This window comes from Hyperolius riggenbachi, chromosome 12, assembly GCF_040937935.1.
Source record: "Hyperolius riggenbachi isolate aHypRig1 chromosome 12, aHypRig1.pri, whole genome shotgun sequence".
In the NCBI taxonomy this organism is placed as follows: domain Eukaryota; kingdom Metazoa; phylum Chordata; class Amphibia; order Anura; family Hyperoliidae; genus Hyperolius; species Hyperolius riggenbachi.
Window position 1 is genome coordinate 22,776,027 of NC_090657.1, and position 22,689 is coordinate 22,798,715.

A 22,689-nucleotide genomic window follows, 5' to 3' on the forward strand; every position below is an offset into this window, starting at 1 on the left:
AGGTATTTTCCCATACAGATGACAGCTGTAAACAACAGCAAGAGAAATTGGTACAATAGATGGAAATAACAAGATCCAGGTGTTAGAAAAAGGGGGATGTTCCCATTAGCCAGGTTTGAATGAATATTAAAAAGTGTGAAACTGAAAGTAAAATGTACTACTGCAGTAAATGTACTGCACTAAGTCAATTTAGTAGTTCTTCAAGATTCCCTCCCCCCTCCTTAAAGGACAACGGAAGTGTGAGGCCTATGGAGGCTGCCATATTTATTTCTTTTTAAACAATACCAGTTGCCTGGCTGTCCTGCTGATCCTCTGCATCTAAGGCTGCATTTCCACTTGTGCGGTGCAAATCGCCGCAGTAAAAATTCACATGCGGATGCGAATTTCGCATATGGGTCTATGTGAATTTTGGATGATGATGTATGCGAATTTAACCATGGCAGTGCTGGTGTGCTTTTCCATTGTTTCTATGCGAATTCGCATACAAATTCGCATGAAAATTCGCATACTCAAACCTCATGCAAATTAAATACATTGTATGCAATTCGCATAGCGGTATGCGAATTCTGAGGGCTCTGCCATGCGAATTTTTTCTGCACAGAAAAACGCAAAGGAATCCTGACAAGTGGAAACAGTCCCATTCACTTGTATTGCTATGCGAATTTGCATGCGAAAAACGCATGCAAATACGCGATAGTGGAAATGGGCCCTAATACTTTTAGCCATAGCCCCTGAACAAGCATGCAGCAGATCAGGTGTTTCTGACATTATTGTCAGATCTGACAAGATTAGCTGCATGCTGGTTTCAGGTGTGTGATTAAGGCTGAATCCACATTTGTCTATGTTTTCTGCATCAGTTTTTCTGCAGGAGTTGTCTGACAGTGCTGCATTGCTATCAATTGTTTTTCTGCATGTGAAAAAACGCATTCAAGTGTGAACTAGCCCATTGATTAACATTAGTACTCAGTTTTCTTGTGCAGAAAACACACAGAAACACTGGCAAGTGTGAACCCAGCATTAGACACTGTTGCAGCCAGCAGGACTGCCAGGCAACTGTTGTAGAGGAAATAAATATGGCTAAATATATCTGTCTCACTTAAGGTGTCCGGTAACTACTTTCTGACAAGCATAGTTGAAATTGATGCCATGTTGATGTCCGCCTTAGCCTGCCAGGGCGTAGATTTCAACTTCCGCACGGACCTGCTGCTACCGCCAATTGCACCGCTCCTCCGCCACTGCTTCTCACTTGCCCTGTTGTCAGCCAATGACTCACAGTGACCACAGTTTAGGACCCAATGAAATCAGCTCCTGACCGGCTCACGGAGCTCTGCTGTCATACCGGCAACGCAACTGCAGCGGCGGGAGAGCTGCAAGATCGGAAGTATCGGTGGATCTGCGCGGAAGTTGAAATCTAGCCCTGGCAGGCTAAGATGGATCCAGGTCTGGCTTCAGGTGACGCTCCACACCCCTTCTCGGGAATGCAGACGCACCCATGTTTTCAAAGTCTGTTGAATCTCTTCGTAATTATCTGACTGTGTTGTCGCAGCCCATCAGCCACCAATTAGGCCATGGCTGCTGAGCTGGGGGTGGGCCACAGAAACGCAGATGGGGAAGGCTAAAACCCGGCAGAGATTTTTATAAAAACGTGCTGCAATACTGAGGGGGGTGGAGCGATCACCTGCCAGGAGGAATTACGTCAGAACAGACACGTTTCCCCCAATGTCAGATGTTCAGGCCACCCCCGTGCCCAATACTTTACCTGTCTGTGTCCGCCACTGACTTCGGGCTCAACCCGCATACACGTGTCCCACGTGGTTGCCGGTGTATACTTGGGCACCTGTGTGACGTCACCTACACGTTACTCTGGCAACCACGTTGGGCGCGTGTATGCGGATTGCAGACAGAGCCTGGAGCCAGCAATGGACACGGACAGGTAAGGTATAGTGCACTGGGCGGGCGCATTTGACATTAGGGGGGACAGCGCAGTGGGTTTCGTCGTGTTGGTCTCTCATCCCGATATCGCTCGTCAATACGTTGCACACCTGATCGACCACAACAGCCCGACATTTTGCAGCATGTCCGGTAGATACATGCGCCCAATTATGGCCCAAAATTGGTCGCAATGTACATCGGGCATACTGTACTCTTGGCAGTACTGATTTTCATATAATTGGATAATAATTATCAAATTGGATGGCCGATCGGCTCGCCAAGTCAATAGATGCATGGCCACCTTTAGAGGAAAGCTTCGTACACATGCTCAATTGAACTTGGTCGTGGAGGCCGATAAAGAATCCAGTGTGTGTACAGCAGCCACCCAACATCTGCTAAAGATCTGGGTCTTTAGCGGTCCCTGATGCCCGGGTAAAATTAGCCCATTGCTCACTACTTATCCCGAAACAGCACAAAGCGCTGCAGGCAGGGCCGGGCCGAGGCATAGGCTGGAGAGGCTCCAGCCTCAGGACGCAGTGTAGGAGGGGGCGCAGAATTCATTTAGCTGTCATTCCTAATTGTGTTTAAAGCAGAAAGAAATAAGAAAAGGGGATACATGGCAGTGACTGCAAGCCATATAACTAGATATTAAGGTGTTGGGGAGGTTGTGGGCCCTGTGGCGCCTCTTAGTCTAATAGCAATCAGTGTGTGACGGCTGGGGTGGGAGGGATGGAGGGGCGCACTTTGGTGTCTCAGCCTTGGGTGCTGGAGGACCTTGTCCCGGCTCTGGCTGCAGGGAATTTGGGCACAAGAAATTTGGGCGCATCCCCTGGAGGGGGAATCATAGTTAACGCCGCCAGGACTTTTGCAGGGGCAGGGTGAGTTGTTTTTCGCGCCCAAATTTCCCAGTGCCGTTTTTGCATGTATGCCTGAAGGCTATTTTACAGTGTCGATACTGCGCTGTCGCCAAGGGATACCTGCCAGGCAACAGAAATGCCACGGTGTGTACAAGGCTTTACACATGCAACTGCAAGATTCTGGCAATGCTCCAGGGCAGGAAAACGCTATACATAGAAAACTCACAAATGTTCTGAATAAGAAACTTCAAACCTGAGCAGCAAACAACTGCTTGTGGAAGATCAAAAACTAATGATAGCCTGAGGGGCCTTTCAAACTGGGGTGGTGCAGTATTTTTACCGCACCACACCGCAGGGCAATGAAAGTCTACGGGGACTTTCATACCAACGCGGTTTGGTGCAATGCAACGGAAGTTAGGTTTTTGCTGCATCCCTGACGCTAGGGCAAACCTGTGTAACCGTGCGGTCCTGCGGCGGTCCGGAAGTCATATAAGTCTATGGTGACAGGTGTGTGATTAAATGCCCGCCGCAAGCTTTACATATCACGCATGCGCAGAAGCGTATTTTAGCAATACGCTTCCGGACATGTCATCGCTTCGGCCACAGGAAGTGAGCCTTACTTCCTGCTTGTCCAGCTGCCAGACAGGTATTACTGCGTACTAATGCGCTAATTCCTGAAGGCCTGCACCACTACCACTCAGTGTGAAACTGGCCTAAAGCTTCATACACACGTCAGATGGAAGTTGTTCAAAACGAACGGTGAACACCTGTTCGACTTATTATCATTAACGAAAGTCAAAGCGAATGACTGAAAAAGATAATGATGGTTCTCTGTGACTTTGGCTGATCTGGCAGACAATCATCCATAATCAATGGTGTGAACAGGAATCAGTAGATCATGAACAATGCATCTGCGAAGTGCATTCTGTAAAAAAATAAGAAGTGCCTTTTCTGGCTGTGCAAATTATCAGAAGTTTAAGCAGTAGTTTACAGTGACTCTGTACACAAACCATTGCTAACGACGCGTCGCTCATGACTCAGACTTCCATTGTTCATCTTGAATGGCCTCCATCTGATGTGATACCACCCACAGTTAAAACAGGTAGCTGCAGGTGAGTCCAGAATTTGCAGAGGATCCCTTGCTGGTGGGCAGTGGAAGTTCACTTCAGTCGAGGCACATACTGTATCACATTGACAAGTCCAGTACAGTTCGGATTTCTGTGGTGCTTCACTGTTCTCTGGGATAAAAGATGGTGTAGTAACTAATGGTTTCATTGTGATCATTCGATTTTCATTAGGCCCATGTCTTCACCGCCCTCCTGGTTGCACCAAGTGCACTGATTGGTGCCTTTATATATAGTAGTACATAAGTGGGCCACTGCTCTGGCTGCTCAAAATTCACACAAAGTTGAAGGACTATTAAGATCATTCTGCTATTATTTCCCCTTCATTGCCTATCCTCTGACATTGCCACACCTAGGAGAACACGACGAAGAAAAAAGAGCTGTTGGAGGCTGAGTTTGAGGAAATCAAGGCCCTGATCGAGGAGGAGCAGAAGAAGGCCCTGGCTAAGATAGACTTGGAGGAGAAGAAGTTAAATGGCAAGGTTAGCTACACCCAAAATGTCCTGAGACAGAAAAAGAGGGAGTTTGAGTTTGTGCGCAACAAGGTGCAGTCCCTGCTGCAGGAGGAAGATGACCTCCAGTTCCTGAAGGTGAGCTTATTTCCAGAACTAAGTCTGTCTGACCATGTAGCTTGTCCCTTGGGTATGTTTAGGGCCTCTGTTCTTCTCTATAGACCTTTTTCTACACATCTCATTCTCTGGACATCTGTCTATCCATGCATCTTTTCCTCTGGACATCTTTCTCTCCACCGGTCTCATTCTTTGGTTGCCTTTCCGTGCATGCATGCGACCTGTTCTTGGGACACCAGTTGTCCATGTACCATGTTTTCTGGACAGCAGTCAGTCTGGACATCATTTTGTGAGCTCAATCCACTAATGCTGTGTACGCACAATGCGGTTTTTTGGTTGATTGTACGTCCCATCGATTATCTATTTGTTTTTCCGTTCGAGTCTCTTGTAATTTCTTATCTATTTCCATTCACTTCTATGAGAAATCGATCAGAAAGATGATCGAAAATAACATCAGACATCTCGGAAATTTTCTATCTAACCATCTATCTACTGGAAAAACGTATGGTGTATTCCCAGCATTAGACCTGTTTGGGAAAAATGTCATGAGAGATAACTTACCTCATGAATTAAAAGGGACACTTAAGCCAGCTATTTTTGTTTTCGCTGACAGGGAGTAGGTGGGCTTTCTGTGCTTGCGCAAGCCCGGCCACGCAGATCCTTCTTCATGTTCCTGTCCTTAATAGCGTCCTGCTCTGGCGCAGGACGGTATTGCGGACAGGAACGTGAAGAAAAGTACTCGTGGCCGGGCCTAACGGCGAAAATGAAACTAGCTGGCGGTGGGGGACTGGAGGCTCCGTGAGTGACTGCGAGGGCACAGGACGGCTGGAGGGGGCTGGTAGAAGCCCCAGGTGAGTAAAACTGATTTTGTATTCCTGGCTTAAGTGTCCCTTTAAAAGCATTTGTTTTTGTGAGTATTCGCTAAGGTTTTTACACATGTGGTTATAGTTTGGTAAATTATCAGTGAACTTTATGTCAACTCACAAAGATTTTTTTACCTCCTGCGGTATTTCAATAGGTATTTTAAAGAATCATACAGTATTTGATGGACTATTGTCTGAGCTTTGAAAATGGAAGCCAGAAAAACATTCTTTATTATACAGACAAGCAAAGAGCAAGTTCAAGCTGAATAAAATCAACATACATTTTTATCAGCTCATTAGCATCTTATTAACCATTTTTAATTACTACACAATATTATTGTGGACTTGGGTTTTACAACACAAGTGAAGTTAGGGAAAAAAATGTTTCATTAACTTTCTTACTCTCCTGAATTAACTTACTTTCCTGAATAGATGAATTAACTTTCCTCTTTTCTCTACCCTCTGTTTCCCCTTCTCTCTCCTTAACACTCTGCTGTAACCTCACAAATGGCTGTTTTGTTATCTTAGTCTCCTCTTCCACTAGCTGTGATCTTCTCCAAAAAAGCGGATCGCGACCGTTTTTGCCGATCGCAACAGCACTGTGATATACATGTGAATCGCAGCGCTCATTTTCTGTTACCGCGCTTCGATTTTTCCTGAATCGCAATCGTCGTGCTGCACGATTTCTGATGCATTCCCGCCCTGTTCCTGACGGTTCACGGTGCAATTGCAGGGAGTGGAAAATGTAGGTTGCGCAATGGCATCATAACGCGACATTACCTGCTAACACGTTTGCTATTGGAATAGCAGCCTAACCGACAGCTCCAGGCTAAAATACAGAACATTGCACTTGTTTTGCCACATGTGATATTTTTGTAAATTGACATTTATGAGGCTAAATGCCTCACAAGTTTGATAACTTACATCACAAGTTGGTAATTTACCTCACTAGTCGGTAATTTTAGTTTTCCATGCAGTAACAACCTTTGTGAATTGACATTTGACAACATGTTTGGTTAGAAATCTGTTGTTTTCAGCTTTTGCGCATGTAGCAATGCTTTGTGAATTGAGCCCTATGTGTCTTCTTCATTAAATGACTGTCTGTCCATATGTCTTGTTCTATGTAGACTTTCAGACAGATTGCATTTCATGTGTGTCAGACATCCTGTGTCTATTACTAACATTACATTTTAGGATGGACAAACTCTTGTGTTATTAATAATGTTTTACCCAACTGCATTGTAGAGAGCCACCAAACTGAAAGACACAACCTCCAAGGAACCATTCAAGCCTAGGTTAGACTTAGATGAGAAGCTACTGCACAGCGTTTACAGGAATGCCCTATCCCTCAAGGAGAACATCAAATCCAAGATCAACTCTCCAGGTAAGCACTGGCCAGCAGACAGGGCCAGATGTAATTTTTTTTGTCTCCTAGGACAAATTTCCTGTGCCACCACCACTCCACTTCCACCCATACCAGCCACTACTTCTATGTGCAGAAGCTCCCCCATGCACAGCTCTCTCTCATGTGCAACATCCATAGGCTGTATCCCATTTGCTGCGTGATAGTATCGAATGTAGTAACCCCCAATAGTCCTGTTCTCTGGATGTCTTTTTAGCCATTTAACCTGTTCTCTGGACCTCTGTATCTCATTCCCTGTCCATGCGTCCCATTCTGCAGAAGTCTGTGTCCATGAGGTTTTATTTTTAACATCTGTCTTATGTGTCCTGATCTCTGAATGACTGCCTTTCCATGAATCCTATTCGGTGCATTTTTGTTTATGTTCCTCATTCTGGCCATGTGTCCCATTCTCTGTGTATCAAGGAGTTCCATTCCCTGGACATTTATCTGTCTGTTCATTCTACACCTGTGTGGTCATGTGTCCCATTCTCTGTATATCAAGGAGTTCTTTGGACATTTGTCTATCTGTTCACGCTGCTCGCGTCCTGTTCAGTGGAATTCCATCTGCCCATGGGTCCAGTTCTCTTCTAGATCAAGCCGTGTACACAGGCTAGAAGATAACGACTGCCTCTACTGAAAATCTAGCATGCTTATAGCAGTCCCCGATGCCCCCCAACTCCTTGGCCAGCGATCAGCCTGGCGGATCGACTCAGCTCAGCGCTGGGCTAGAGCATTCATGAGCCCACCCACCCCAGCAGCCATTTGATGTACGTCATGTGCCGCTCTGTCGGCAATCCTCCCACTCGCATAGCAACAGAATGTCATTTGTGACAGATTGTGTTAGGCAAGCTGGGGTAGAATGATAGGTTTGCACATAGAGGGTTGTTGCACATAATGGATTGTTCAGTATGTGTAGGGGCTGTATAACGATATATGGCTGCAATGAGGGTTTGCGCCACAAGGGGCATATGAAAGCATCTGGCATTTGTATAACGGAGGGGAGGGTATAGCTATTTATGTTTAAATGCCTTTTTAACTCATGGTACGTTAAGAAAGCTGGGTCAGAATGATGGGATTACATATAGCGGGTTGCTGCAATTCATGTATTGTATGTCCTTTTTTTTTTAATAATTTTTATTGAATTTTATTAAAATGACAAATTAACCAAAGATTGACTCACTCACAGGTGAGTCCACACAAAAAAAGACTCATAGTACAACACATGGTACAAAACTAGAAACAATCCACCATCCATTGGCCACCCCTTCTATCCCCTCCCCCATCCCCCCCCCCCCATCTACCACCAAGATAGATATACTCATTGTGCTGATTTGTTAAATACACTAATAGTCAGGGTATTAATATACATATAATATATCAAGTTGTTGAACTGCGCTCTCCACCTTCCTATAAATCAATGAACGAATGGTACATAGCGTGACTCCGTAAACATATAGTATAGCAATCAAACACCCGTGTGAACAATGTGCTCGTGCTGCACTCATGTATCCACTCCCGATCTAGAATGCGCTCACCAAATTGCAGCCACCTCCGCGCCAGGTAGATCTAGCGTATGTTTCACAAACAAGCCTCAGGCACTTTAAATCTTCAATCTCTGTTTAATGCCGCTTCAGTCAAATCCAGACTCATAAAAGTTTTAAAAACATAAAACACATCATAGTGTACACTGCTTAAAATATATATATTGCCCACGCACTAAATGCGCACTCACATATATCCACTTGATATCAGGCACATCATAAGCGGTGGCCGCGGGTTCTGTCCTGGCCTCCGGGCATGGGGTGAACGGCGTCCCGTGTCCCTCCTACTGTCTATCCGCCTGGTCCTCACTAGCACACCCTCCTCGTTCTGTTCCTGAAAACTCCCAGTGCAGTGACGTCAGACGCGTCGGCCGTAGCTCTGCCCTACGCGTTTCGTCTAATCAGACTCATGACTCAAAGGTGCAATTTTAGTAGTGTCCCCTAGAATACAGTACATTGGTTCACATGGCGTATGAATTTTTGTAATTTTAGTAATATACTCACAAATATCTTTCCATTTTGATGCTATGTTGGGGCAGAACCATAGCATATGATCTAAATTTGCATTGTTGGCAGCGCATCTCCAGCATAGCACAGGGTTTAATGGATCAAATTTGGATTGTTTGGAGGGAGTCAGATACGCTCTGTGAAGGATTTTAAATTGGATCAGTCTATCTCTAGTGGCTATTAGATATGAAAAGGGCTTGATCCACACATCCTCCCATTCTTCATCATCAAGACTCGGAATCAAAGTAAAGGCCCATACACACGTCGGATTTCCGCGAACGACGGGTCGTTTGAACGTCCTGTCGTTCCGTCGTTCGCCCGCTAAATCGGGCGTGTGTACAGACTGTCGTTCACTTGATAAGGGTGGGTTTGAGCGATCCGCTGTACAGTCTGTACACACGCCCGATTTAGCGGGCGAACGACGGGACGTTCAAAGGCCCCGTCGTTCGCGGAAATCCGACGTGTGTATGGGCCTTAAGCCAGGATTGTTTATAAGTAGTAATATGTGGCTCAGTTATAAGAATGATATGCTGATAGATTTTAGATAAGGCCTTAGTAAGGTTTTCACTTAGTAAAGTATCTTCTATTTCTGAGGTGGTCAACCTAACTATAGCGTTACCAAATTGTGCGCCATATGCATGCCTTAGCTGAAGAAAGCGGAAGAAGTGGGGGTTAGGTAATGAAAATGTTTCCTTTAATGAATCAAATGGAGCTAGATTTCCACACTGCACTATGTGCTGTAGGTGAGACACACCTTTAGAGATCCAGATTATAGGGTCAGGTATAGTGTAAGATTGTGGCAGCTTTGGATTGTTCCATATAGGGGTATGAGGAGACAGTTTATTGTCTGGGGGGTGGCTCCACTTATGTACAAGATCTCAAGCCTTGATCACTATTCTCATATTATTAGTTAAGGGATAAGGTGCTGTGACCCCTCTATACAGTATTTGCTTGAGGGCCTCAAAAGATCCAAGGAGAGCAGCATCTAATACTGTCGCAGCATTCGTAGGGTCTTGAGTCAGCCACCAATTAGCAGTTACAAGCTGGCTGGCTAAAAAATATTTAAGAAAATCAGGGAAGGCTAGTCCGCCCTCTGTCCATGGGCGTTGAAGTTTTTTAAGACTTATTTTGGGGTTTTTATTATGCCATATGAAGGTTATTAATATAGATGCAAGTTGCGAGTAGAACCGACGGGGAATCCATACTGGACACTTTCTAAACAGGTACAGGTACTTTGGTAGCAATTTCATTTTAATTAAATTTATTCTGCCTATAAGTGACAAGGGGAGACATTGCCAGCTTGCAAGTTTTTGCTTTGTGTTTTGCATTAAAGGTATTATATTATCGCTGTAAAAATCCTTGGTATTGTTGGAAATCCAAACTCCTAAATATTTAGTTTTAGAGACTATTTCCATCGAGGAGGGAGGTAATGATGTAGCATTCAGTGGGAGAACCTTAGATTTGGCTTGATTCACCAGAAGGCCGGTATATGGAGCAAATGTTCTAAATATCTCCATAGCTCCTTGAAGGGATGTCATTGGATTCGCTAGGTATATGACCAAGTCATCAGCCTGCAGGGATACCCTCTCCTCCAGCCCCCCACAGCAAATCCTTGTATATCTTGACATTGCCTCAAGGCAGTTGCTATTGGTTCCATCGCAATGGCGAAAAGGGCTGGAGAGAGAGGGCACCCCTGCCTGGTTCCCCTGAGTAACCTGAACTGTTCCGAGAGCTGTGTACCAATTTTGATTTGTGAGGTAGGGGCTTTGTAAATAGCTTATATCCAAGATATAAGTTTCTCACCAAAACCAAGCTTTTTAAAGGTAGTCCATAAATATGGCCATTCGACCGAGTCAAAGGCTCGCTGAATGTCCATAAAAGCTGATGCTCGCGGTATGCTAATGTTTTCTGATGATTGGATATGCGTAAAAATCCTTCTTTATGTCTGTTGTTTTATGTGGCATAAAGCCAGTTTGGTCCGGGTTAATGATTTCTGTAATATATTTATTAATTCTAGTTTTGATTATTTTAGTAAGGATTTTAAAATCATTATTTAGTAGGGAAATTGGCCTGTATGACTGGCAGTCTAGCGGGTCTTTATCTGGTTTTATTATTAGTATAACATGAGCCTGATAAAAGGAGGGAGGGAGCTCTCCACTAACTAGACAATTATTTAATATATTTTTAAGGTACGGAGCTACTATCCTCGCATATCTTTTGTAAAACTCAATTGGTATTCCGTCTGGGCCTAGTGACTTCTGTGGCGGGAAAGATGAAATAGCATCTATAAGCTCTTCCTCTGTGATACGTATTGTATGTCTAGGGGCTATACAACGATATGTGGTTGCTGAGAGCATGCGCTATAAGGGGCATATGACGGTATTGCGTATATGTACAATGGAGGGGAGGGTATAGCTATCTATGTTTAATGTAATTTTATATTTATATTGCACATCTTATTCTGTATATGGTATTATATATGAAAGGTCAAGAAATGTAAACAGGGCTGGTCCGCCTTCCACAGTGCCCAGGCATAGCGCTATACACTGTAGTGGCTTGCCAGGGAGGGGAGGGAGAAGGCGGGTTCCGCATTCAAAATGTGACAGGGAATTTGCGTTCTCCAGCCCCTGATGAGTCACAATTCACATGACGAAACGCGTAGGGCGGAGCTTGGAGGACGCACACCGCTCGAGCACAAGGAAGTTTACAGCCGGGACACGTGAGAGGTGACCGGAATCGGAAGGATCGCGGTATTGTGATATGCTTACAAACAAGTTGTTTTAATGTACGCAGTTTTATACTGGGGCCATTGGGAGCCCTAGTAAAGTGGTTTTATGCTATGGAAGCTGCTTGGTGTTTCAATAGGTGCTGAAATCCAGCTATTGGTTTGTGATACGCAAGATTGCAAGAAAATATCTGGTGAGCACGGGGAGGAAGGGGGGTGTGTCATCTCCCTCTATCTCTGGTGGAAGTTCGCTCACGCAGTGTGTGTCATACACAAGGGTGTACTGTTGAGGCTATACTCACCATGCGTGCCCCTCTTGCTGTTTTTCTCGTCTTTAAAGGTGACACAGCTCGGATTGCCTTTATACTATTTAGTGTGTTTGATATTATAGATTTGTGATTTCTAATAAAGGTTATGTTTTAGATGTGTTTGTAGGGCTTTTTATCACCACAGTTATTTTCAAGGTAGTGCTATCCCATCGTCTAATCCTGGTCTTTTATGGCTTTCCTGCAGAGGAATCACAAGACTGGAGACCAAGGAAGGCACCAGACCAGGGATCTGCGCCCGAAGAATGGAGACCAAGGAAGGTACCAGACCAGGGATCTGCGCCCGAAGAATGGAGACAAAGGAAGGCACCGGAGCCGGGATCTATGCCCGAGCCAGGTAGGTGGGACAATTGCAATGTTTTAATGTAATGTTTCCTGTAAGGCACAGAAAGTTTATGCCTAGAGACACCACTGTTATAGGTTTATTCAGCAATTCCTCTGCACTTTCTATCTTGAAATGCTTCTCTAGTAACCTGTAGTCATCCGGTGCTCAACAAATTCACAGCTGGGGCGGCAACAGTGATATCGTTTTTCAAAAAATGATTTTCAAATGCATAAAATCACTTCAAACTATTTTTATTTAGTATTTTGCGCTGACATCTTTCACAGCGCTTTACAGAGTATATTGTCATGTCACTTAACTGTATTGTGTAGTGTATATATTGTAGTCTAGGGCCAGGAGTGCCTGGAGGAAACCCACACATACACAAGGAGAATATACAAACTCCATGCAGATAGTGCCCTGGCTGGGATTCCAACCGGGGACCCAGCGCTGCAAGGCAACAGTGCTAAGCATTATGCCACTGTGCTGCGCAATATGCGCACTACAATAGTTCTTACTGCAGGATCGCTGTCAGTGGCTTACTGCAGAGTACTACAGAATAAGTTATTGCTCACTCTCCATCCCAGGCTAGGTTTCACCGTTACGTTATCATCAGGGGTTATGTAGACTGCCTGTAACGTCTGAAACTATGGCGGCTGCGGACGCGCAGGATAGATCCGCAGCCGCCTTTGTTCCCTGTTCACAGGCCTTATCCGTCCCGGCGGCGTCCAGCACGCCGGGAACGGCATTGTCTCTTGCGCATAGGGTCTCTGTATCGCGCGGGCGCGCGCGGAGACAGGACCTTTATGCTGGAAGAAGGCGCGTCAGCTGACCTGCCGGTCGGCTGACGTCAGGTGTGACTCACACTGCTCGGATTGGCTGATTGCTAGGGGGCGTGGCGCTGGGCTCTCCTCGGCTTCTTAAGCCTTCACTGTTCATTGGCAACTCGTCTGCTGTTGCGAATACACTCGTGTTAGCGCTCAGACCTAGTGAGGTTCCTGTTGATGATAGATGTATATGCCGTGTTTGTGATATACATCTCTCTATAGTTAGTTTATTACATTGTATTTCTGATAACCTGTGTATGATTCTGGCTACTCTCTGACCTTGCTATTGCTAAACGATTCTGTACCTCTGCCTTTCTGACTTTAGTTGCTGAACCTCTGCCTGATATTAACTACTCTCTTGCCTGCCGTTTTGGTACTGTCTCTGCCTGCCTGTTATCGAACTTTGCTTGTCTGACTATTCTACTCACCAGTGGGCCCTCGCCACTGGTGAGGTGCTCCAGCATTAGAACCCACCAGCCCCTCTGGTGAGGTTCAGACTCACTTCTATAAGCTCCAGTTACTGATAGTACCTTACCAGCTCCAGGTCTTGCTAAACTATTCAGTCACTGGTGCTGTTAGTACCTTGCCAGCTCCTCTGGAAAGGTCTAGTTACTATTCAGTCATTTGTACTGTCAGTACCTTACCAGCTCCTCTGGTAAGGTTTAGCCAAACTTCTTTAGTTCTCTCATTATTAGTACTTTCCCAGCTCCTCTGGTAAAGGTATTGTTATTTGTGTTAGTAGACCCTCCAGCTCCTCTGGAGAAGTCTACTGTTGCAGCTAGTACCCACCAGCTCCTCTGGTGAGGTCTAGCACTGTTCTCGCAGCTAGTACCCACCAGCTCCTCTGGTGAGGTCTAGCACTGTTGTTGCAGATAGTACTCACCAGCTCCTCTGGTGAGATCTATCCATTTGTTCTACTGTTGCACCAAACACCACACCTTACTCTCAGCTAGCTATACTAGTATTATTGGTGATACTGCAGATCACCACATAGTCAGGTATAGCGTCTGTGTTATTGGTGATTCTGCAGATCACAAATAATCAGACGTCTGAGTTGCAGCACCCAATCGTTACACTGCCTCTGTTTGCACCAAATTTGTTAGAGGCAGCTAGACCAGGTGTTTAACTGCTCTCACTAATTAGGCTGCCACAATACAAAAACCACTACTGCGCGTACACATGTCCGTGGCTGAGAGTGGTAACTGCTCCCTGGATGCGTCGGTTTTGCATGTTTCTCTCAAATCATGTATGTGTGACTTCCAGAAACCTCTCCATCCTCCTCTACTTTCCTCTCTTTACAGACAGATCCAGTAAATGGAAACCTGGGCCACCACAATCTCCACATAAACCTGAGGAGAACAGCAAACAAGACAAGCAGCCCAAGAAGCGTGAGTGTTATCATCTTGCCTGGCTTGTTCCTTGGGTTACTGTGGAATGACTTGTGTTGCACAACAGGTGATTGGTGAGAGGGGAGCAGAGATGATACAGTACATGGCTGGGTTAGGTTTAGGGAAAGTTGGAGCTCTATATGGCAGAATGCAAGTGGGAATAAGGTGCATAAAATGGCTCCTTTGTGTGACAATCCTAATCATGCCCTCTACTAAGATGGCACCCTTATAAAATACTCTATGGATGCATCTACATTATTATTGATTTATAAAGCGCCAACATATTCCGTGACGCTGTATAAAGTAAGAAACAAACATGGGGTACATAATACAGACAATGGTGTACACCAGTGGTCCTCAAACTAAGGCCCGCGGGCCGAATGTGTCCCCCTGAGGCTTTTTTACTGGCCCCCCACACACAAAATGTATTACAGACGCGGTCAGCTACATCTTTAAATATTGGTGGTCTACATATAGAATGAAGCCAGAAAGCAGTAATTCGCTGGTTTCCAATCAAATTCCACAGAAGGTGACACTGCGGTCCAGTTGGACTGCAGGTTGTCACCTGGGTATGCTTCATTGTCTGGCCTGCAAAGACTTATACATCATTTTAAGTATACTCCGGCCCCCCATCTGTCTGAAGTATGTTGACCCGGCCCTCGGCCCAAAACGTTTGGGGACCCCTGGTGTACACCAAAATACAAGATACATAATTAGTAACAAAATAAAAAAATGATATAAAATACAGAATACAAAATGCAGAATTGGTAATGGCAGTGATAAAAGTAATATTATACATAAAATGTGCCGTCAACATGCATACCACCTCCATAAGTTGTCAGCCTTGGTCATCATGGACTCCTTCCTACATAAGATGGGTTTCTTCAGTGTTGTCACCATATGTGCCCCCTACATTAGTTGTAGGTGAGTGTATGATGTCACCTTGGATGCCCCCTACATAAGATAGCATGCTTATGTGTTGTTACCATGGATGCGGCACATATGCATGAGATGACACCCTTGTGTAATTTCACCATCATTGCCCCTACATAAGATGGCAACCTTTTGTCTGGTCATCATAAATGTTCCCAACGTAAGTTGGCAGGCAACTGTGGGATGTTATCAAGGATCCCCCTACATCAGAGGGCAGGTTATAGAGATATCGTGCACATCGCAAGACATTCTGCAGCATGTACAACGCTTGTTGGCGAGTGCGATAGTACTCCAGACTGATTTTATTTTTTTTCTAATCTGTATATTCCTTGATAATGGGACACATCAATTTTCCGAAACTTTGGTATTTACAGTTTGTATAAACCTTTCTGCATCTCAAATTGGTGTGCTGACATCCATTGCTTCATACTTGACTTTGCAGTGGAAGCTGTACATCGAACATTTGTTTGAGCACATTGGCTATCATTCATGAAAGTGCTGTCGGTATGGAGAATTAGTGCGGGAAAACACCGCTGTTGGTGTTTTAGACTTCTGGCTGGTGATTCATAAAAAAGTGTTCAGGTGCGATAGCAGTGTGGAGATTTCCCGAACTAGGCTGGCGGTAGGCAGGCGGTAGGCTTGCGGAGACACAGGAAGCAGCCGAGTTGATACATTTCTCCGTGTTCCGCTCTACTGCAGCTGCCTGGGAGGTCTGTGTGTCTCCATTCACTTACATTGTTATCGCCACATCAGAGGGAGCAGAACTTCCCGACCTCACACCGCTTGCGGTGATCTTTATGAATTAACATTTTGCTACATTTTTTACAATAATCACCACACAAGGCGGTGATTTATCGCTCTGCTCGGTAAGGTCAGCTTTTCATGCGGAAGGAGCCTTTATGAATGCCGGATTTGCTAGGTGTTCGGTAAAGTCAGCTGATTTAAGCATTTCCGCATGAATGATAGCCATGGTCTCTTTGGGTTACTGATGTCACTATCAATGCCTCCTGCATAAGATGGCAGACTTCTGCAATGTTATCACAGATGTCTCTAACATGAGATGGCACCCTTCTGTGAGGTCACCTTTTATGCTTCTACATAAGATGACAGCCTTGTTTGGTGACTTCAAAGATCATCCCTACATGAGATGGCAGGATAGTGTGTGATATTAAAATTGATTTCCCCACATACAGTAGGTTGGAAGCTTGCTTGATATTAACTTGGACATAGATGACCCCTATGTAAGTTGTCAGGCAAGTGTGGGATGGCATCATGGATGGCTCTTTCATACGATGGCAGGCAGGTGTGATGTCACCATGGATACCTGCCTTAAAGAGAACCTGTACTGAGTAAAATTATTTAAAATAAACACATGAGGTTACTTCAAATGAACATTACAAAGTTACCTTGCCATCAGTTCCTCTCAGAAGCTCACCATTTTCTTCCGACAATAATCCCTTCCAGTTCTGACAATATTTTGTCAGATCTGAAATATATCAGTTGCTGTCAGTAAAATATCAGTTGCTGTCAGTTATAGCTGAGAGGAAAACTGATGTGTCCATGTTTCCCTATGGCTCAAGTGGGCGATGTTACAGTTTAACTGTGTGCTGACCAGAAAGTTGTTATGGGTAATGGCCATTTTCAAAATGGAGGACTGAGAATTCACTTGATCACAGTGAACAAACAGGATGCAGGGGAGGAAAACTAGATTGAGGAGTAGACCACACAGGAGGTAAGTATGACTTGTGTATGTTTATTTTGACTTTTTATGTTCAGTTCAGGTTTTCTTTAAAGAGGAACTCCAGTGAACATTTTACTGCTGGCAGGTGATGTAGCTGCTGCATGGTTTTTGGCAGTTGGAAACAATGCAACAAGGTTCACAGACAGGAAACTGCCAAAAGTTCGAACTTTTCTTGTGGGAGGGGTTTCACCACAATATCAGTCATACAGCGCCCCCTGATGGTCTGTTTGTGAAAAGGAATATATTTCTCATGTAAAAGGGGGTATTAGCTACTGATTGGAATAAAGTTAAATTTTTGGTCGGAATTTCTCTTTAATAAAGGGAACCTTAACTGACAGATCACTTACCTGGGGCTTCCCCACCCTCCTGCAAATGTCCAGTGCCTGCACTGTCTCAAACTGATCCTCCGGTACCCCGCAAGCAGCTAGTTTCCATAGGCGGCCAGTGCGCCTGCGTGGCTGTCGGCGCACGCGTACTCGATCACGCTCTCACCGCCGTGGCTGTCTTGCACATGTGCAGTATGCGTGCTGCACGGATGTATACGTGTACTGCGCCCGCGCAATACAGGCTATGGCAGCGGGAGGGTGATCGAGCAGGCGCACTGCCAAAATTGAAACCAGCTGCCTGCGGGGAACCAGAGGATCAGTTTGAGGCGACACGGGCACAGGAAGTCTGCAGGAGGCTGGGGGAAGCCCCAGTTAAGTGAAACATCTTTTTTTATCTGTCATTTAAGGTTCCCTTTAAGGTGGCTTACTTATGTGATGCCACCACTGATGCTCTCTGGTACTGATGATACTACTGCAGGCTCACATAGTAGATGGTCATGACTGATGTGAGGCCACACCAGAGTTTCTAGCCGTAAAATGAGCTCTTCACTCACCCAGTATATTCTACATGCCATATCCACAAGTCCTGTGACCAGCAGCTGTCATAGCTGGGCACTACCATTAAAGGGGCACTACAGCGAAAAACTGTAAAATGTAAAATATGTGCAAACATATACAAATAAGAAGTACATTTTTTCCTGAGTAAAATGAGCCATAAATTACTTTTCTCCCATGTTGCTGTCACTTACAGTAGGCAGAAGAAATCGGACAGAAGTGACACGTTTTGGACTAGTCTATCTCTTCATAGGGGATTATCGGCAAGGCTTTTATTCTTTATAAAGATTTTCCCTAAAAAGGATTTAAACAATGATGCTGGATAGCCTCCCAGCTCGCTACACAGTTTTTAGCAGTTGGACAGAGCAACTGCCATTCACTAAGTGCTTTTGAAAATAAATATATCTCTAAGAATCCCCTATAAAGAGATGGACTAGTCCAAAACCTGTCACTTCTGTCAGATTTCGACTTCCTACTGTAAGTGACAGCAACATAGGAGAGAAGTAATGTATGGCTCATTTTACTCTGGACAAAATGTACTTCTTATTTGTATATGTTTGCACATATTTTAAAATTTTAGTTTTTCGCTGTAGTGCCCCTTTAAATTCTTCAATTGTAGGGTAGCCTATATCATTCTTACCAATGTTACCATCAACTGTGTTGTTTTTCAGATAAACCAAAACCTTCAAAGCCTTTTGCCAACCCTCCACCGGCTGAAGCTGCAGCCCCCCCACCTCATGGTAAGGACCAGCTCTCTGGCTATAGATATGTTGTAGGTTGGTTGCTATTTTACATGTGACTCGCTGACAGACACAGACTGTAACACAAAGGGGAATTATTATTTTTTACATACGGTGGGATTCAGGATTCATGGGGCTTGATTCACAAAAGAGTGCTAACTGATAGCACGGACGTTTTTGCGCGCAAACGATATCGTTTTCGCGTGAAAATTCACATTTGCATGCGAAAACGTTAAAAATTCGTGATCGCACGAAATGTGAAAATTTGCGCAAAAACGTCAGTGCCATCAGTTAGCACTCTTTTGTGAATCAAGCCCATGGTCTCACTATACAGGGAGTGCAGAATTATTAGGCAAGTTGTATTTTTGAGGAATAATTTTATTATTGAACAACAACCATGTTCTCAATGAACCCAAAAAACTATTAATATCAAAGCTGTGAATATTTTTGAAAGTAGTTTTTAGTTTGTTTTTAGTTTTAGCTATTTTAGGGGGATATCTGTGTGTGCAGGTGATTATTACTGTGCATAATTATTAGGCAACTTAACAAAAAACAAATATATACCCATTTCAATTATTTATTTTTACTAGGGACACCAATATAACATCTCAACATTCACAAATATACATTTCTGACATTCAAAAACAAATCAGTGACCAATATAGCCACCTTTCTTTGCAAGGACACACAAAAGCCTGCCATCCATGGATTCTGTCAGTGTTTTGATCTGTTCACCATCAACATTGCATGCAGCAGCAACCACAGCCTCCCAGACACCGTTCAGAGAGGTGTACTGTTTTCCTTCCTTGTAAATCTCACATTTGATGATGGACCACAGGTTCTCAATGGAGTTCAGATCAGGTGAACAAGGAGACCATGTCATTAGTTTTACTTCTTTTATACCCTTTCTTGCCAGCCACGCTGTGGAGTACTTGGACGCGTGTGATGGAGCATTGTCCTGCATGAAAATCCTGTTTTTCTTGAAGGATGCAGACTTCTTCCTATACCACTGCTTGAAGAAGGTATCTTCCAGAAAGCTTGAGCTTGACTCCATCCTCTACCCAAAAAGGCCCCTCATCTTTGATGATACCAGCCCAAACCAGTACTCCACCTTGCTGGCGTCTGAGTCAGACTGGAGCTCTCTGCCCTTTACCAATCCAGCCACGGGCCCATCCATCTGTCCCATCAAGATTCACTCTCATTTCGTCAGTCCATAAAACCTTAGAAAAATCAGTCTTGAGATATTTCTTGGCCCAGTCTTGACGTTTCAGCTTGTGTGTCTTGTTCAGTGGTGGTCGTCTTTCAGCCTTTCTTACCTTGGCCATGTCTCTGAGGATTGCACACCTTGTGCTTTTGGGCACTCCAGTGATGTTGCAGCTCTGAAATATGGCCAAACTGGTGGCAAGTGGCATCTTGGCAGCTGCACGCTTCACTTTTCTCAGTTCATGGGCAGTTATTTTGCGCCTTGGTTTTTCCACATGCTTCTTGCGACCCTGTTGACTATTTTGAATGAAACTCTTGATTGTTCGATGATCACGCTTCAGAAGCTTTGCAATTTTAAGAGTGCTGCATCCCTCTGCAAGATATCTCACTATTTTTGACTTTTCTGAGCCTGTCAAGTCCTTCTTTTGACCCATTTTGCCAAAGGAAAGGAAGTTGCCTAATAATTATGCACACCTGATATAGGGTGTTGATGTCATTAGACCACACCCCTTCTCATTACAGAGATGCACATCACCTAATATGCCTAATTGGTAGAAGGCTGTCGAGCCTATACAGCTTGGAGTAAGACAACATGCATAAAGAGGATGATGTGGTCAAAATACTCATTTGCCTAATAATTCTGCACTCCCTGTATAATGTTTCCATGTGTGATTCAGACTGAAGGTGTCCATCAATGGTGCAAATTTTACCAATCACCATATTTTCAATAAGATCATTCAGATCCGATATTAAAACCAGTTGGGAACTTATCCGCCGCACCAATTGACTAGCTCATTAAATGATGCATGAGCTGAAGATTTATTTACCTAAGGCTTTCTCCAGCCCCTAGAAGCATCTGTGGCCCTCGCTGCAGTTACGCCATCTGCCACTCTTCTGGGGTCCCTTTCACAGCAGCCGCTTGCACTCCAGTAGTAGGGAGGATTCAGTAGCACTGCATCTGCATATAATTCTCCCGCCCACAAGAGGGCGACCATGAGTGGTGGAGACGCCTAAAGAGTAGTAGACGGAGAAGCTGCGATGAGGGCCACAGGGGCTGGAGCAAGCCCCTGGTAAGTAAATCAGCCTTTTTTTCCCCAAGCTCATGTATTATTTAAAGAGGAACTTCAGCCTAAACAAACATATTGTCATCAAGTTACATTAGTTATGTTAATTAGAATAGATAGGTAATATAAGCTCTTACCCACCCGGTTTTAAAAGAGCAGGCAAATGTTTGTGATTCATGGGAGCTGCCATCTTTGTCATGGGGACAGCCATCTTTTTGGTTGAAAGGAGGTGACAGGGAGCAGGAGACACAGTTCCAACTGTCCTGTGTCCTGATAACCCCTCCCAGCTGCATGTGCTAGGCTTCAAATGTCAAATTCAAAGTGTAAAAAAAAAAAATTGCACCAAAACAGCAGAACGAGAACAATAACATCAGAAATCTCATCATGCTTTGCACAGCATCAGGGGAAAAATGCCCGGGCAGTTTTCTTCTGTGCAGCTAAAAATGAGGCTTGTATAAGAGAAACAAAGTTCTGATGCTGTGAAACTGTTAAAGAAACACCAAGCCTTTTCAGTGCTGCTGAGTCGATTTTTAGTCCGGAGGTTCACTTTAAGGACACTTTTAAAATGTAATTATTGAGGATCGATTGGCCCCACCAGCTTCTCTGTTTTCATACAATATGATCTGCATATGCAATAATTCACAAAAAATTGTACGGTTAATGGGTACCTTAATGACTGAATTGTACATGGTAATGGTAAATAGTATTGCTGCAGCGGAGCTATAGAATTAATCTCGGCAAGCACTGCACTATGCGTAGCTCTCAACTGTCCCTCTTTGGGAACCCAGTCCCTCTGTCCCTCTTTCTCCCTCATGTGTCCATCTTTCAGGACTGATGTACAGATCTATGTAAATACAGGTATTTTTCTACTGACAAATGTGTTTTAATTGGTCTAAACTTTATCCCCAGCCTTTAAATTGATGTATTCCTTATTTTCAAGTGTCAATATAAAGAAAAATGAACCAAAATAGAAAGGACCAGTGTGGTTTGAATTAGAAAGCAACATATTTTCCTTATGAAATCTTTATGGTATGCGTGACTAGGGTTGTGTTGGGGGTGTGGCAGGGGTGTGGTTTAAGTGTCAATCTTTCTTATTTTACAAAAGTTGGGAGGTAAACCATGGCTTCAATTCATCAAAGGGTGTTCGATAACAAAATCCCAGTCCTTAAAATACCGCATTCGGTATTTTACACTTCACTGTGCTAATTCATCAATATTTTCACACATGTGGTAGATGTTCGGTAAGTTACCGAAGAGGTCCGTGCAGTGAGGGCATTACAATAGGAAAGAGGCAGCACCGACATCCCTATACATGTGCCTTTTATATTTGTTGTGCTGCCTCTGCTCTTGCTGAATCTGTCTCATTAGTCTTAAGTTTCTATTTACTTGCCACAGCTTAGATGAACTGCTGAGAAACATTACACATTCCCTGCTTAGGTCATTTTGCCACAAGCTCCCACTTGCATCCCTGCATATTTAATCAGGCACTCAAGGGGTTACACTACCGAAGGGCACGGTGGCGTAGTGGTTAGCTCTCTCGCCTTGCAGCACTGGGTCCCTGGTTCGAATCCCAGCCAGGGCACTATCTGCAAAGAGTTTGTATGTTCTCTCCGTGTCTGCGTGGGTTTCCTCCGGGCACTCAGGTTTCCTCCCACATTCCAAAAACATACGGATAAGTTAATTGGCTCCCCCTAAAAAATTGGCCCTAGACTACAGTACTTACACTACATAATATAGACATATG

The 22,689-nt window shown here is 44.4% G+C and overlaps 1 protein-coding gene across 3 annotated transcripts in view; it reads left to right on the plus strand.

Moving 5' to 3' along the window:
* Nucleotides 1-22,689, plus strand: part of TRIM25 (tripartite motif containing 25) — a 77,260-nt gene that overhangs the window by 5,162 nt on the left and 49,409 nt on the right. For all 3 annotated transcript variants that reach the window (XR_011025128.1, XM_068262590.1, XM_068262589.1), the window contains exons 3-7: nucleotides 4,270-4,503; nucleotides 6,591-6,729; nucleotides 12,034-12,183; nucleotides 14,297-14,383; nucleotides 18,610-18,678. Coding sequence is in view for 2 of the 3 variants with exons in the window: in XM_068262590.1 (XP_068118691.1) it covers nucleotides 4,270-4,503; nucleotides 6,591-6,729; nucleotides 12,034-12,183; nucleotides 14,297-14,383; nucleotides 18,610-18,678 (679 nt within the window). In the remaining variant the exon portion in view is untranslated. The remainder of the gene's footprint in view (nucleotides 1-4,269; nucleotides 4,504-6,590; nucleotides 6,730-12,033; nucleotides 12,184-14,296; nucleotides 14,384-18,609; nucleotides 18,679-22,689) is intronic.